Source organism: Micromesistius poutassou, assembly GCF_964030765.1.
Source record: "Micromesistius poutassou genome assembly, chromosome: 12".
Lineage (NCBI taxonomy): Eukaryota > Metazoa > Chordata > Actinopteri > Gadiformes > Gadidae > Micromesistius > Micromesistius poutassou.
The window spans coordinates 16612668-16627092 of record NC_140282.1 but is presented as its reverse complement, the minus strand read 5'-3'; the positions used below and the strand labels follow the sequence as shown (position 1 = coordinate 16627092).

Sequence of the window (14425 nt, the reverse complement as noted above, 5' to 3'; positions counted from 1 at the left end):
TGCCGTTAAAGAAGTAAACGATTATTAATGCTACTTTAACGGCACCAAAAATCCCAAAACCCAGTTGAAACTGGATGAAAACTGTTGTAGTTGAAAACGTGACGCAGCTTTTACTTCTCCGCCACCTACAGAGTTTGTTATGTACGATAATTCAAAAACCCCATGTTATTTCCCATAGACATTTGACCGAGGGAACCGGGAGCCTCGGAGGCGGGACTTCAGAGGTCTATGCATGCACTCAAATGCAGGCGATCTGAAACGATGCCAATGTGTCATGATTAATAATCGAGATCTTAAAGATCGCGTGTGTAGAATTAAGCTGCAACTAGCAGTGAGATTGCAACCACCTGAATATGGTGGCATTTACTGTTTTAAATTGTGTAAAGTGGTTGCTTGTGTTAGTTAAGTTAGTTAGTTCGTTTATGCTCTGTGTTAGCCTGGTTGTCTCTGATGCTGTAGACCAGCGGTTGTCAAAGTGGGGTAAGTAGGCCTACTAGTACCACCGGGGGTACCTGGATGGCTCTAGGGGGTACTCAAAATAAATATTTGATTTGAAATAAATATATGCAGCACAGTAAAACACTGTGAAACTCACTGAAAAATCGACATCTTCTCTTGGTCCGTGATAAAGGTTGCAATGACAGAGACCTTTGTTCTAAACGTTTTTCCCTTTAGTCAGTAACGTTGGGTTAGTTAAGAACATAGACTTATTTTTTTTGAAGGCAAAATCCTGGAAGATGGGGTGGTACAAACGTAAATTGTAAAACCTCTGACATGAGAGAAAAATAATTCACATGTAACCAATGACCACTGGTGGGAATTTGGCCCACGTCAATAGTTTGTCAAAACTGAGTATGAATAAAAAATTATAACAATTAGGCTAATTTAATTAAGTAATAAAGGTACAATAACATACATCAATCATACAACAAACAATAAACATACAATAATCCAAGGCCCAACACGCAATCATACAAGGCCTCAGATGGGAGTTCGCTTTGCGTCCCTCCAAGAGCTCTGCAAGGAGAAGTCATGCATTGGCAAAAAGCAAGAACTTCTTATACAGTGGACGGGTCTCAGGACTGAGAACTGCTCTGCTCCCCAATAAAACTATAGTATGGTTAACCAGATAGTAGTCAATTGATGGAAACCCTCATGTGTGTATCAGAGGGAGACGTAGCAATGTACCATGCAATGCATAAATTGGTGACTGGATTAAAGCAGCAATGTAATCAAGTGTGTAAGAGCTTTTAAAATCAACATTAAAATTACCAACGTGGTACAAATACAAAGAAAATACATCTCTTTACTGGCGCAGCCATTTGTGAGTTGTATGATCAACCTCACTGAACTCGGTGGACTCTCAGAATCCCAAGTGGGACCGACCAAAAGGGGGCGGGCCTCGGTGAAAAAGAAAGCTGGGAGATTTCCCACTTTGCAACTCGTGCGGGTGGTGTGCGAGGCACCTCGAACACGCCAGTACCGGTACTGTTGTAGAAGAATTCAAAAGGGCGATCTTAACCCATTGGGAATATTTTGAAACGTAAGATGTCTCCGGTTTAGTTGCATTTTTGTTAGGCAATTGTTTCGGTAAGGGTACTTTAATTGCGTGAACTTTAATTGACCAAACAACAACTGCCCCCCACGCCTCCGCTAGAAGGAACGGACGTATGATCCCGTCATCGCTGTAATGCAGAGCGTGAATATCTGAATATCCAATATCTTGTAAATTAAATAAAGAACTTTAAAACCGAAGAACAAAACAAAGCATTTAATTATTCTTAAGAATCCATAAACAATCAGTGACTAGGTAAAATATTTTCGTTAAACAAATGTATAAAGTGAGATATGCTCTCCATCTGCTCTTCACAACTTGAGTTTGCTGGCAGACAGTTGTTTCTTCTTCTTCTTGGCTGTCTGTCCCTTGGAGTCTTTGATCTGACTCTTCACCTGGTCCTGCAACTGCGAGAAGAAAGCCTGGGAGGATCGCAACGCCTTGTCCTTCCCCTCGTCCTGGAACACACAACAGTAACATTTAGCTCTCTTGCCATACACTGCCAGTGGACTAAACATAACACACACACACACACACACACTGACCTTGAGTATGGTTGCTTTCCCACCCATGGTGATCTTCTTAAGCTTGTCTGCCACCTGGGTCTTGGACAGCTTCTTGTTCCCCTCGATGCCGCTGGCGTCTTTCAGTTTCTGTCGTCTCTCCTTCTCCTTGATCCTCACCTGCTTCACCTTCTTCATCTTACGTCTCTGCCGTTTCTTGTCAGTCGTCGTCTTCTCCAAGTCTCCCAGCACATCTCCTGCTTTGTTCTTCTCCTGAGGTCAAAGGAGCAGGTCATTTTCATTGAGTGTCGCATAGCACTAGTGCTTCCCAGTAAGACCTCCTTTATGAGACCTCTTAATCCTTTCTTTTTTAGGGGCTTTTTGTGCCTTTATGGACTGGAGAGTTGATAGAGAAAGGACAGTAAGTTGAAGAAGAGGATGAATAGTAGCATAGGACCACTGGTGGGAATCAAACTGGGATCGCTACTAGGTCTATTGCCTACTGTGCAGAGCCCCCTGGCCTGCCCTCAAACTTTTTAAATAATCTTCTGAATCAAGAGTGCTTCATCAAATATCTACAGCTTACAACTATGTCCCGTAACTCCATATGCATATGACCCATAGGTTTGGAAACACTGACCAAGCTAGGGAGCAACCTACCTTGACTTCCTCTGGAGCGAGGAGTGTAGCGTCGCTAACACCGACGGGCGCGACCTCCTCCATGGAGACGGAGGGGAGGTTGGACACCACCTTGATCTCTGGAACGGCCTGGGAGAAAATAGGAAGTGAATGAAGCGTGGGTTTGGCGTCTCATTAACACCAGAGGCCTGAAAGATCTTTGGGCTTCACTACAACTACATTCATTGATGCATCGTTGATTTATTTTCTGACAGGAATGTTAACAATAACTAGAAAATGCATTTCCTGCAGAAAATGCGTTGAGTGCTGTAGTGCAAAATGTGGTTGAAAATATGTTTTAATAAAGCCACATAATTCAAGGTGTAAAGAAATGTTGAATAGCTTAAATCAAGTGAAAAGATTTGAACAGGGTTCATAAGTAAACAACGTAAACATGCACACCTTTTAAAAAAAGTTAAATGGTTGGAAACAAATAAAGTAAGAGTTAAACAAATAGCTAAAGTGATTACGTTTGTGCAAAGGAATAGTTTAAAATCAAGTGAAAACATTTGAACATAGTTCTGAAGTTTACATTTTAATTGGAGAAAAATGTAAACAATGTAAAAATGCGCACCATTTAAAAATGTAAAATGGTTGAATACTAATTAAGTGCAGTGTTTCCCACACATAGGCCAATGTGTGGCGCTGCGCCACAGACGAGCGCCACAAATTGATTCCGCTTTTCCGATTTTTAAATGTAACTCCGCCAGCCCGTAATCGCCCCCCAAATTTCACACCAATCAGGCCATCTTGGATTTGGTTTGGGGAATCCATCTGTCAATTACATGTAGCTAAGCCCCACCAAGCTGTGGTGGACAACTTTTCAATGGCAGTGAAACTTAATGAGAGATGGGTTGGGGGTGTTTAATTTCAAAACCTCTGCACTCTTTCCAGCTCTTAAACCTTGGCAAAATAAGCATCCTTTGATTTGGTTATTATAATGCAAATTATTTATATATATATATATATATATATATATATATTTTTTTTTTATTTTTTTTTTTTTATAGAGTTTGAGTTGACTCATTACAATGATTCAACTAATACAATTTTAGGGTCAAGCGCTACACTACTGCTTGCCTCCATTCTCGAAGCATGCCCCCCTCTGCTAAACATTGTTTTGTGGGAAACTGTCATACTCACAGGTTTAGGAGTGAAGTGGAAGTTGGAGAGGGCGTCCAGTTTCAGGAAGAGCGTGTCCATCATCTTTTTAATTTCTACATTGGCTGGGTTTTCCTCCACCACGGTATTTTTCTGAAAACAGAAAACAACAAAGGCGTCAATTAAAAATTATGCTACGAGGCATGGGGAAAAAAAGGGACATGGCAGTGAAATGGAATATTTGTTAAAGTATTTATTTGCAAAGACCCCAGATTATTCTAATTGACATTGTCTATGTCACACACACTGGACTTTCATTTCAAACTTCATATTTATAATTTTGTGGGCATAACTGCATATTTTATTAATTTAGACTTAAAAACTGACACACACACACACACACACACACACACACACACACACACACACACACACACACACACACACACACACACACACACACACACACACACACACACACACACACACACACACACACACACACACACACACACACTTTGGGTACTCTGAAAAGCCCTCTAAAAATGCTAAATGATATTCATTCATCATCATCTGCCATTTCTGGACAAATAAGGGGTTGAGGGAACCACCTGCGTCTGCTTGATGAACTCTTGTTCGTAGATCTGCGCCAGGCTCAGCTTGCTCTTCTCGTGGTCAAGAGTCAACCTCTTCTTGTATCGGAACGCCTCCTCCTTGGGCTTCTCCTTCCTCACAACATCGTCAAACACCTGAGAAGACGAATTCCATCAGGAGCATTATTACAATTTGTTACAATAATAAATGATTACGACCTACGGCAAAAAAAGGAAGCCTAACTCTCAGTCGGACGCAGACATTAAATAATTCGCTGCTCGGACGGAGCTTCACCAGCCACACACACTGTGGTATACTATATTTTTTCCCGGAAAGCCTTACCCGCGGACACGGGTATTTAAATAAATTGCTGCTCAGACGAAGCTTCAGCATTCACACACACAGTGGCATTATTCAATATGTGATCGAAAAGCCGCGCGCTACCGTAATTTCCAGATTCAAAACTATTTTTATTTTTAAACATCGTCCTAAGCCATGAATTCGAATTCATCTCAAAGAAAAACAATTAATTGCCCAGCTCTACTTGTAAGTCCCTTTCGATAAAAGCTGTGACTGCTGAACGACACACAATGTAAATATGATCTCAGTAGTTCTCACCTGATCTTTTATCCTCTGTTTGATGATGTCCTCCAGCTGCAGTGTGGTCTCCTCTGTGATAGCAGGAGCTAAAGGACGGGAACATTTAAAATTAAACTCCCCACAAGTAACAGGACCACCAGTGTAGGATGACCATGAACAGCCCAGTGAAATCAAGCAGCTTGTATTCTTTGACCCGGTTCATGCCATGACCCACTTGTGGGGGGGGGGAGACTTTTTATTTTGGCCCAGGTCCCAATAAATATGGTGTGCAGTAAAAATACAATACGTTCTCATTAACATGTCCAAATAAAGACAATTAAAGTGTCTCGATGTTATTCAAACATGCATAGAAATTAAAACACAAACAAAACAGACATTGCATGCATTTATCGGTTTTAAAAAAAACAATGTGGGTCCCCTCCTTTGTTTGAAATCCTGCAAGTGTGGACCTACCCCTCCTGGAAGTTTGGTCGAAGTCTACATTTTCTGTCAGAATGCTGTTCTCTGGGCGGGTCTGAGCCGTGGCCTCGCCTGCCAGCTGCCAAGGTTTGTCTGACAATGCCACCTTCTCCAACTCAGAGATCTTCTCAGCCATCTAGGAGAGCAAATACATATTTGAAACAATGTATTTTGAAGAATCCTATCCCTTTTGCTGAGGCCCTGCCAGCCAACTAATGTTGCTTCTCAGTATGTAATGTACCAAACAATAATACTGACCACCGGACCATATTTATGTCAACTGAATATATCTGATACAAGAAGACATGTGTGTTTCATGATGTCATGTTTTCATAGATCAAAAGGGTAAAACACACCCAACTCTCCTTACCTTTTGCTGACGTTTCTCAAACGAAGACTTGGGCTCCTCTTTTTCCAAGATTGACTTCCCGCCAAAGATGTCGGCGATGTCTTCTCCTTCGCTCTGCTCTTCCTCAGAAAGATTAAAGGTCACTTTTTTATGACCCTCTGTGGACTGGCTCTCCTCTGCATCCCTAGATACATAATCAATGAATTACGTGGATTTAGGGAATTTATGAAGTGCTACCATTCCATGTACGGACGACATAGTGAATAGGGATGCACCTATACCAGTACTCGGACCCGATACTGTGCTCCTGTACAAGTAGAACCAGATACCACTTAATGCAACGTAGCATAAAGAGCCAGTGAACCCAAAAATGTTTTGTTTTTTTTAAACATAGTAATCTATGCCATTTTATCGTCCTAACTAAAATAAGTCCCCAATTAAAAGAAAAAGGGGGTCAAATCCTATGCATTTGCCATTCTCCACAAAACAACGTTGCACTCTGCTGCGAACGCAGGTGGCATTGTTTTTGTCACGCCTGAGTGCCTTTTCTGAGGCACTCCAATGTCGGGAGCAAGGGTGGACGGCAGTTGCCTTCTGCGTCTGAGAGAAAGTCAAGCTTTTCAGAAACGTTTTGTATATCGCTATGGTGTGTGCGGGTGGTGAAGCTCTGTCTGAGCAACTATTTATTTAATACCCACGTCCGAGGGTTAGGATTCCCGGACACCTATAGTATATCGCTACGATGGGTGTCGCATTCATAGACAAAATCACTCATTACAACGCTTACCCAAGAACAGTACTAAAAAAGTATCACAAAGTTGGCATGGGCTATTACCATAGCGATAACACACCCCCTTTCCTAGAACTCACCAAAAATACATTTCTTTCAATCTCTTAATTTTCGAATTCCCACTGAAACAGTGAGTTCACTAGCTGGCTCACTGGAAACATTTGTATCATTAAATACTCATATTTGTACGTGGTATCACCACCAGTCTGTAGCACCAACCTGGGTGATGTGCACGGTTGACAGTGCATAACCAGAACAAAACAGAACAGAACCTCAACACACACTGGCTAGCACAGTGGAGATGTTAGGAAAGATACAATTACATTAACCATCCATACATTCATGGACCTGGTAACATACAGAATAGCTTTGGTATTATAGATAGCTTTAGTCAAATACATTTTCAGATCACTTACTCAGAGTCATTCTCTTCCTCATCTGACCCCTCTTCTTGAACGTCATCTTCATTGTCCTCCTGCAACTCATCCATGCTATCGACATGGTGGTCTCCTGTGCCAGGTGCCTCTCCATCCACAGGATCAAAGAAGTCTTTATACTTGAGGTTTCTGGAGCTCTTTAGCTGGAAGCAAAAGGAGACAATACTTTACTAAGTAGGAAGCAAGGAACATATATTACTTGTACTTGTGTCATCTTTATTTTTATGGTACAAAATGGAAAACAATAAATTTACTAATTACAATGAGACAGTCAAAATTGTACGCGAAATGGTGAATGATTGACAAAGGACCCCAGATACATACAGAACTTTTTTTGGTTTGTTTCTTTGCAGAGAGTGGTTTCTCAAGGTTGAAAGTTTCTCCTTCGTTGTCAGAGGCCAAGTCTTGGAAATAGTCTATGCCATCCTCTTTCTCCTTGCCCTCTTGTTTATCCATGTCGTCAAGGAAAGACTCCATCTCCGACAACTTGAAGAATCTGTCGTCTACCTCGGACAGCTGTTGAGGAAATCTTTTCCTCGCCACCACTGCCAGTTTCTTTTTCTGCTCCTGCTTCTCATATTCATCTGTGTTGAAATCAAGGTCAGAGTCCTCCTCCAAGTCTGAGTCTTGGCGCTTCACAGTTTTCTTTCGTAGCCTCTTTGCAGCTATCTCTTCTGCTTCCTCCTCATCTTCATCATCCTCCTCCAACTCCTCTGCTGCTGCATCTTCCTTTCGGTCTTCTGCACCCTCCTCTATCTCCTCGATAAGAGTTAACGTGTCATCTTCAGCAGCTTTGTGAATTTTATTCTCAAAGTGCGTTAACACAATGGTGTTCTGGAGCTCCAGCTCCTGCCAAATCTGCTCCTCGTCAAAGCTGTCAACCACCAGCTCGACAAGCGGGCTGCCTTTACAGTCGGCAGACTCGTTTGTCTTGTTGAAATCATACAGGATCTTGGCTAGCGACGTGAAGTCTGCTGCCACACCATCTTGAAGACTGCAAAGAGAAAACGGTCTTGTTTTAGTGTTTGGATTTCAATGGTGGATTGTTGACGTCAGCAGCAGTGTACGCACATGCTGTCGCAACTTCTCTTTACAGCTGCCAATGGAAACTTACATGAAATTAACTATTTTGACTTTGATCATAAACATTAATAAGATAATATAGAATATCAACGGGTGCGATTTCTGCAACCGTTAAAAACCAGCTAGTTAGCTAGCCATAGCTCACTAGCAGCCTCAACACGTTTGTTTTTTGTAAAACTAGGTCTAAAATAAGCAGCGTTTTTCTATTCTTGCCAAACGTAGACTGTACCTTACCTTAGAAACTTATCTGGGTGTGCTGTGCCATCGTTTAGTTTGTTTATACAGTCCCCCAGCAGACCCAACACGTCTGGAGCAGCAGCCATGTTCCTGCTCACATGGGGACACGTGTGTGTTACACGCAAAAAGGTTCCCCAGGAACTGCGTTCCGATAAGGTTCCAGACATGGGGCCTCTACGGATTGTGAAATCTCCTAACCTTTATGCCTCCTTTCCATAAAGGCTGCCCCACACTACACGATTTTTTTTAAATCTTATGCGATTTTTGAGTCGGATGTACACCACACACATAAAGAGAATATCAGCCGATTTGTTGCTCTCCGATCGTAAATACAAATACATGAGATTCGAACACAAGACGGAACACCACACACTACGGGACACTCTTGTCCGATAATTGCCCGCTGCAGGGCCGTGGAGGTAGAACTAGAGCGACTCGCGTCAACAGTGAAAATGGATCAGCGTCTTTTGACAGCAGTGGTTTCCGCGGTGCTTATGCTTACATAATATCAGAGAATATCCGCGTCAGTTCAATTAATGAATAAAGATCATAAACTGAATGGCTGTACAAGTGTTCTGAGACACGGCTGCGAACCGGCAACTTAAAAAAAAAAAAAAAGTAGTGCCGGTGTCGTGCCAGAAGTTGATTTTTGCCAGAAACTGATTTCCGGTCCGCGGGAGCGCGCACGGTCTGTTAAAGTTGTGTTTCTGCCTCAAAATGGCTTGATATCACTCAGCAAAGTAATACTGACAAGATTTGATGTCAACCAGTGCTTGAATAATGTGTAAAGGGCCATTACAATGTAAAAATCAGCGGACCGGAAATCAGTTTCTGGCAAAAATCAACTTCTGGCACGACACCGGTTTGGTTCCGTGCCGTGCCGTGCCGTGCCGTATCCAGTGGAATAGCCTACATTGACTATAATGATTTCTAATGTCTTCGGCGAACGTTTTTATTGCCGTGCCGCTTCCGTGACGGTTCTGGTGGACATTGCCCTTCACTCAACATTCCGAAAAATATCACGTCGGATAACCCCGATTTTGCGACCGGGTGCTCTTGGGGTTGATGAGAGTCTATCTTGCAACACTACGGCAGACAGGATAATCTTTTATTTATCCGATTTTCGTCGATGAGAGTGTGTTCTCTGCATTTTCACTAGGACCATTTTCCTTCGCCTTATTCTTCTCCATTTATTTCTTTATTTCTATCTCGTAATGTCTCCTGCGTCTCTAATGTTGCGTATCTCCTCATCTGTCTCTATGCCGCTCTGACAACGTTGCCCCTGGCAACCGATAGCCGTGGACGCCATCATGGCGGACGGGCTCAAACCCCCTCCCCAAAAATCACGTGATTCTCAACAGCCGTTAATAATAATATTAATATTAATAGTTATATTTATTTATAATAATAATAATTATTAAGTTAATAATATAGTGGATGAAATGAATGGTGTGTTCCGGATGCCTCGGACACCACCAGCCTTCCGGTCAAAGTGGGGAAATCTCCCAGCTTTCTTGCGGCATTTCTCGGAGACACGCCCCCTTTTGGTCGCTCTCAACAAAAAATGGCTGCGCCCGTGAGAAGATTTATTTTCTTTGTATTTGTACCACGTTGGTCATTTTAATGTTGATTTAATATGCTCTTACACACTTGATTACGTGGCTAATTTATTCCGGTCACCAATGTATGCATTGAACGGTCTTGCTGTGCGTGCAGTATAATGTATAAAGTTGTTTGTTGTCCGTTTTCGAGCTGGTTTGCTAAAGAGGCTAATGTAGCTAACAATAACAATGACTGTAACCAATGACATGACACGATCACAACGACGAACGGGAACGACGAGACCGGAGATTACGTCACAAAACTCGGAAGGCTGGCGTCCGAGGCATCGAGAGCATCTGGAGCAACACACCATTACCACTGACTACCATATGGCGAGCACCCTATACAGTGCACCATATCCGTGATAGGGAACGATTCCGAACACAGCTCCTGTGTGGAGCAGTCGACCGGTCCACGGCTCCACGGCTGGTCAGCGCCAGTGGGCAATAGCAACTGAAATATGGCGTCGATCGTGTTGAAGGTCGCAGGTAGTCAAACCGTTCATGTAATTGTCATGAACACACACACACACACACACACACACACACACACACACACACACACACACACACACACACACACACATATAGAACGCGTTTATCTATTCGAAATTGGAGATGGACGTTTATGGTAAACCATGCTTTGAAACATTAGTTTCACGGATAGTTTTGACCAGTCAATGTTGTTGTGCATGTCATTCAACCGGTGTCCTGCATTCAATCCACCGCAGGAAGTACCATTTGAATCCAATTCTTTCTTTAAAATCGAATGGCGTTCCGCCATGATACTTATGAACCCACTCAATTGGAATTCCGTGTGGTTTTGTTTGTTGTTGATTCTGCAGGTCTGTCGCGGTGGGCCAGACACACTCTGCCCTGCAGGCCGCTATCAATCTCGGCATCTCGTCGCTCGAGGGTTCCCGGCTACCTTTGGAAGTTGGGAAGGCTGAACCACATCGCCATTGCCGTCCCAGACATAGAGAAGGCTATGTCGCTGTACCGGGACGTCCTGGGTGCGACGGTCAGTGACAAGCAGCCCTTGCCAGAGCACGGGGTCTACACGGTTTTCGTGGAGCTCGGAAACACAAAGCTTGAACTCCTCCATCCTCTGGGGGATAAGAGCCCGATTTCGGGCTTCCTACAGAAAAACAAGTCGGGGGGATTGCACCACATCTGCATCGAGGTAAGTGATCTTGGCTGCTACAGACAGCGTCAGATATTTTAATACATTCATTTACTAAATACATTCTCCAGATAATCTTTGTCAGACCTAGCATAATGTATAGCCTAATATTTAAGATAAGATGTACTTGATTAATCCTAGACGGGAAAATAGTGTCACAACAGAAAGCACAGCCCAGTAAAAAGAAAAAAAAAAGAAAATTTTAAGTCAAGTCCAAGTCAAATGCACAACAAACATGCAGTAAGCAGTAATTGCTGGCAATTACTAGAGTTTTCGAAGCTCAAGTTTTCGAAGCTCTCCTTGACAGTGCAGATACTAAGTAAATAATACAATAAAATACAATTAAGTAAAAATAACAAGAGTAATATATATATATATATATATATATATTGTAAATAGTTAATATATTTGTGCATTTAATACACATACAAAGTGCAGTATAAGCAGGTCCGGATTAAGACATTTTGAGGCCTGGGCCTATTTACCAGGAGGAGGCCCCTATGTCGCTCTGACGCACATGACATGCACACAAACCCTCGGCACGTTCACTCAGTGACGGACAATGTGGGGCTGCTGTCGTGACCCCGACAAGCATGCCGCTCCGTGATTGGCCCACGAGAGGCCGCGGCCCTTCTGGCATCTGCCCAAATGCCAGACCGTCCAGTCCGTCACTGCTCGCCAGTAACTAGCCTCATCTCTGAACTGATCCAACAGCCCCACATCTATCCCACGCACCTGTGTGCGCGCAAGCCAAGTGAGCGTGGCATTTCGGTGTGGCTGGCCTGCTTCATGGATCTCCACCCGGGCAACAGAATGCTTCGAATCGGAATAACCAGAATGAGCGAAAGCAGATGATCCCTCGGCAAATAATTTACAAAAAAAACAATACACAATTCTATCTATCTATCTATCTATCTATCTATCTATCTATCTATCTATCTATCTAGAACACTCTTACTAGTCTCTACTCTCAAGGGTCTCAATGGGGCTTCAGTTGTTGTGGGGGAAATGAGAATCAATTGCAAACCGCTAAAATCGTACCTTCTTTTTCATATTAAATTCTGTTTTGTGATACCCAGCAACATTAAATACAATGGATAACCGTTTAAATGTTTATTACCAACAAGCAAATTGCACAAACGAAAAAAAAATTAACCCTGCAACACAGACTTTAAAGCCCATTTTCTTAATCTGCCCCTGAGTTAAGTAATTTTTCGCATGTTTGGGGTGGGGGGTGGGGGGATCACAGTCAAGAGTTCAATAATCTTGTGGTTTGAGGGAAGAAGCTTTCCTTGAACCTGGTGGTTCATGTGCGGACTTGACTGTACAGTCAAAATTATAGAAATGATCGTAATGTATTGCAAAGTTCCTGTTCCAGTACTCTACTAAATCATTGTTTTAATTCCATCTCTGTTGTTGCAGGTCGAAGACATAAATGCGGCAATAGCAGACCTGAGGGTCAAGAACATCAGAACCCTTTCAGCCACGCCGCAGATCGGCGCCCACGGCAAACCTGTGATCTTCCTCCACCCAAAGGACTGTGATGGAGTGCTGGTGGAGCTGGAAGAGGCCTGAAGCTCTCAGGAAACCCCGTGGTTCAGATCTCCACCCGCTGGTCCTCCTACAACACCAACACAGGACTTTTATAAAGAGCGTTCTCTCAAAAAGCTTGGATGTGGTACTCTCACAGGATTTGTCTGATGGTCATTTTTTCTCTCTGCCTTTCTGCAGGTCTTTGCGTCTTGAATGTGATTCGATGAGTTTGATGCTCTTGATGAATAAAGATGTTACGTTTGGAAATTACGTAATTATCCTGATCCCACTTAAGCCAGCTAGTTTTAGGTCTGGTTGTAATAAATCATACTTTTTACTACATACTTAATGGTGTAAAATGATCTCTTTTTAATGGGTGAAGTTTGTAAATTGGTTATGTTAAAAAATATATAAATCCCAGGGTTCCGGTCATCAGGGGCCGTATTCACAAAGAATCTTTAGGCTAAAAGTAGGTCATGAGTAACTCCTAAAAATAATGTCTGTCATACTTGAATTTAGGACTCCTATTTTAGGCCTAAAAGCAGCACTTAAGTCTAGGAGAGCTTGTCCTCAAGAGGAATCACTAACTAACACCTATTCACAAAGAACCTGAAATTGGCAAAATCATTCGCCGTCAACAGATGAGGACGCGGTCTGAGGCAGCTTTTTGAGAGGCACCATGTGCGGGGATAGTGGCTATCCCCGCAAGACGTGGCTCTTGACACCCTATCTCAATCAACAACCAGGAGCACAGTTAAAATATAACACGTAAGTGATTACGCATATTACGCTTAGGCCTATGCGTAAAAAACAACGTATTGAATCTGTGTATGGTTCGTTATTTGAATATTCAGATTTGAAACCAAATCAGAAAAAATGACTTAATTGTTTTTTCGGATTTGGTTTTAAATCGCAATGTTCAAAGAACGAACCATACACGGATTGTATTGGCTCTTTGTCGATTTTTATTTGTTGAATCCATGTTTATTATTGTTTTCTGGTTACCTCCATGTATGTTAGAGCACACATATAAATATAAAATATAAATCCCCAAATATTATCCCCCTCCTCTCCAGCACAAACTGGGCCAGCAGTAGCAATTGGTTCTGGGACCAGTTGGGCTTTCGCTTGCATTTCATATCTTTTTGTCTCCGCTTTCATTCATCATGATAGGAGGACTTGTGCCACCTTCAACCAACCAGGTGTACAATGTCAACTTGTTACACTCCGAATGGGTAACATGTGCAAACATCTTCTCTTGTTGAAAATGGAGGTAGGCAGGAGAGGTATTGACATTGAGAAATTGCGCAATAATGAAGCACTTGAAATGATCAACAATCATCTCTACCAGCAAACTGGAGATGACATAACCATATTCAATAGTGATAGTACTGTGACATATTTCAGCCATAATACCCTCCCACAGCCACAGGGAGCAGCACCGAGCACATTCAATAGTTAAGAGGTAATATTCTCACATAGCCACAGAAAGCAGCACCGAGCACATTTAATAGTTAAGAGGTAATATTCTCACATAGTCACAAGGGAGCAGCACCAAGCACATACGGTAGGGCTGCAACGTCAGGGGGCGGGCTTTTGAAGCCACAGAACACGCCCACCCCTACCTGCCTATTTAACTCAGACCCCGCTATGAGAGAACAGAACTGTCCTCTGTGCATGCAAAAAATAAACAACACACCGACTGACTGAAGCCATGGGCCA

The 14425-nt window shown here is 42.7% G+C and overlaps 2 protein-coding genes across 2 annotated transcripts; one reads left to right on the top strand and one right to left on the bottom strand.

Moving 5' to 3' along the window:
* Positions 1–983: 983 nt before the first annotated feature.
* mphosph10 (M-phase phosphoprotein 10 (U3 small nucleolar ribonucleoprotein)) lies at positions 984–8491 on the bottom strand. Its single transcript, XM_084475737.1, has 11 exons — positions 8384–8491; positions 7391–8060; positions 7046–7209; positions 5861–6023; positions 5485–5626; positions 5050–5117; positions 4449–4586; positions 3880–3990; positions 2719–2826; positions 2101–2331; positions 984–2013 (listed from the first exon to the last, which is right to left on the bottom strand). The coding sequence occupies exons 1-11, from the start codon at positions 8470–8472 to the stop codon at positions 1867–1869; spliced, it is 2031 nt and encodes a 676-aa protein (XP_084331863.1). The 5' UTR covers positions 8473–8491; the 3' UTR covers positions 984–1866.
* A 1746-nt stretch (positions 8492–10237) lies between these two features.
* Positions 10238–13041, top strand: mcee (methylmalonyl CoA epimerase). Its single transcript, XM_084476181.1, has 3 exons — positions 10238–10476; positions 10833–11170; positions 12593–13041. Exons 1-3 carry the CDS (start codon positions 10449–10451, stop codon positions 12743–12745), a joined length of 519 nt encoding a protein of 172 aa, XP_084332307.1. The 5' UTR covers positions 10238–10448; the 3' UTR covers positions 12746–13041.
* The last annotated feature ends 1384 nt before the right edge of the window (positions 13042–14425 follow it).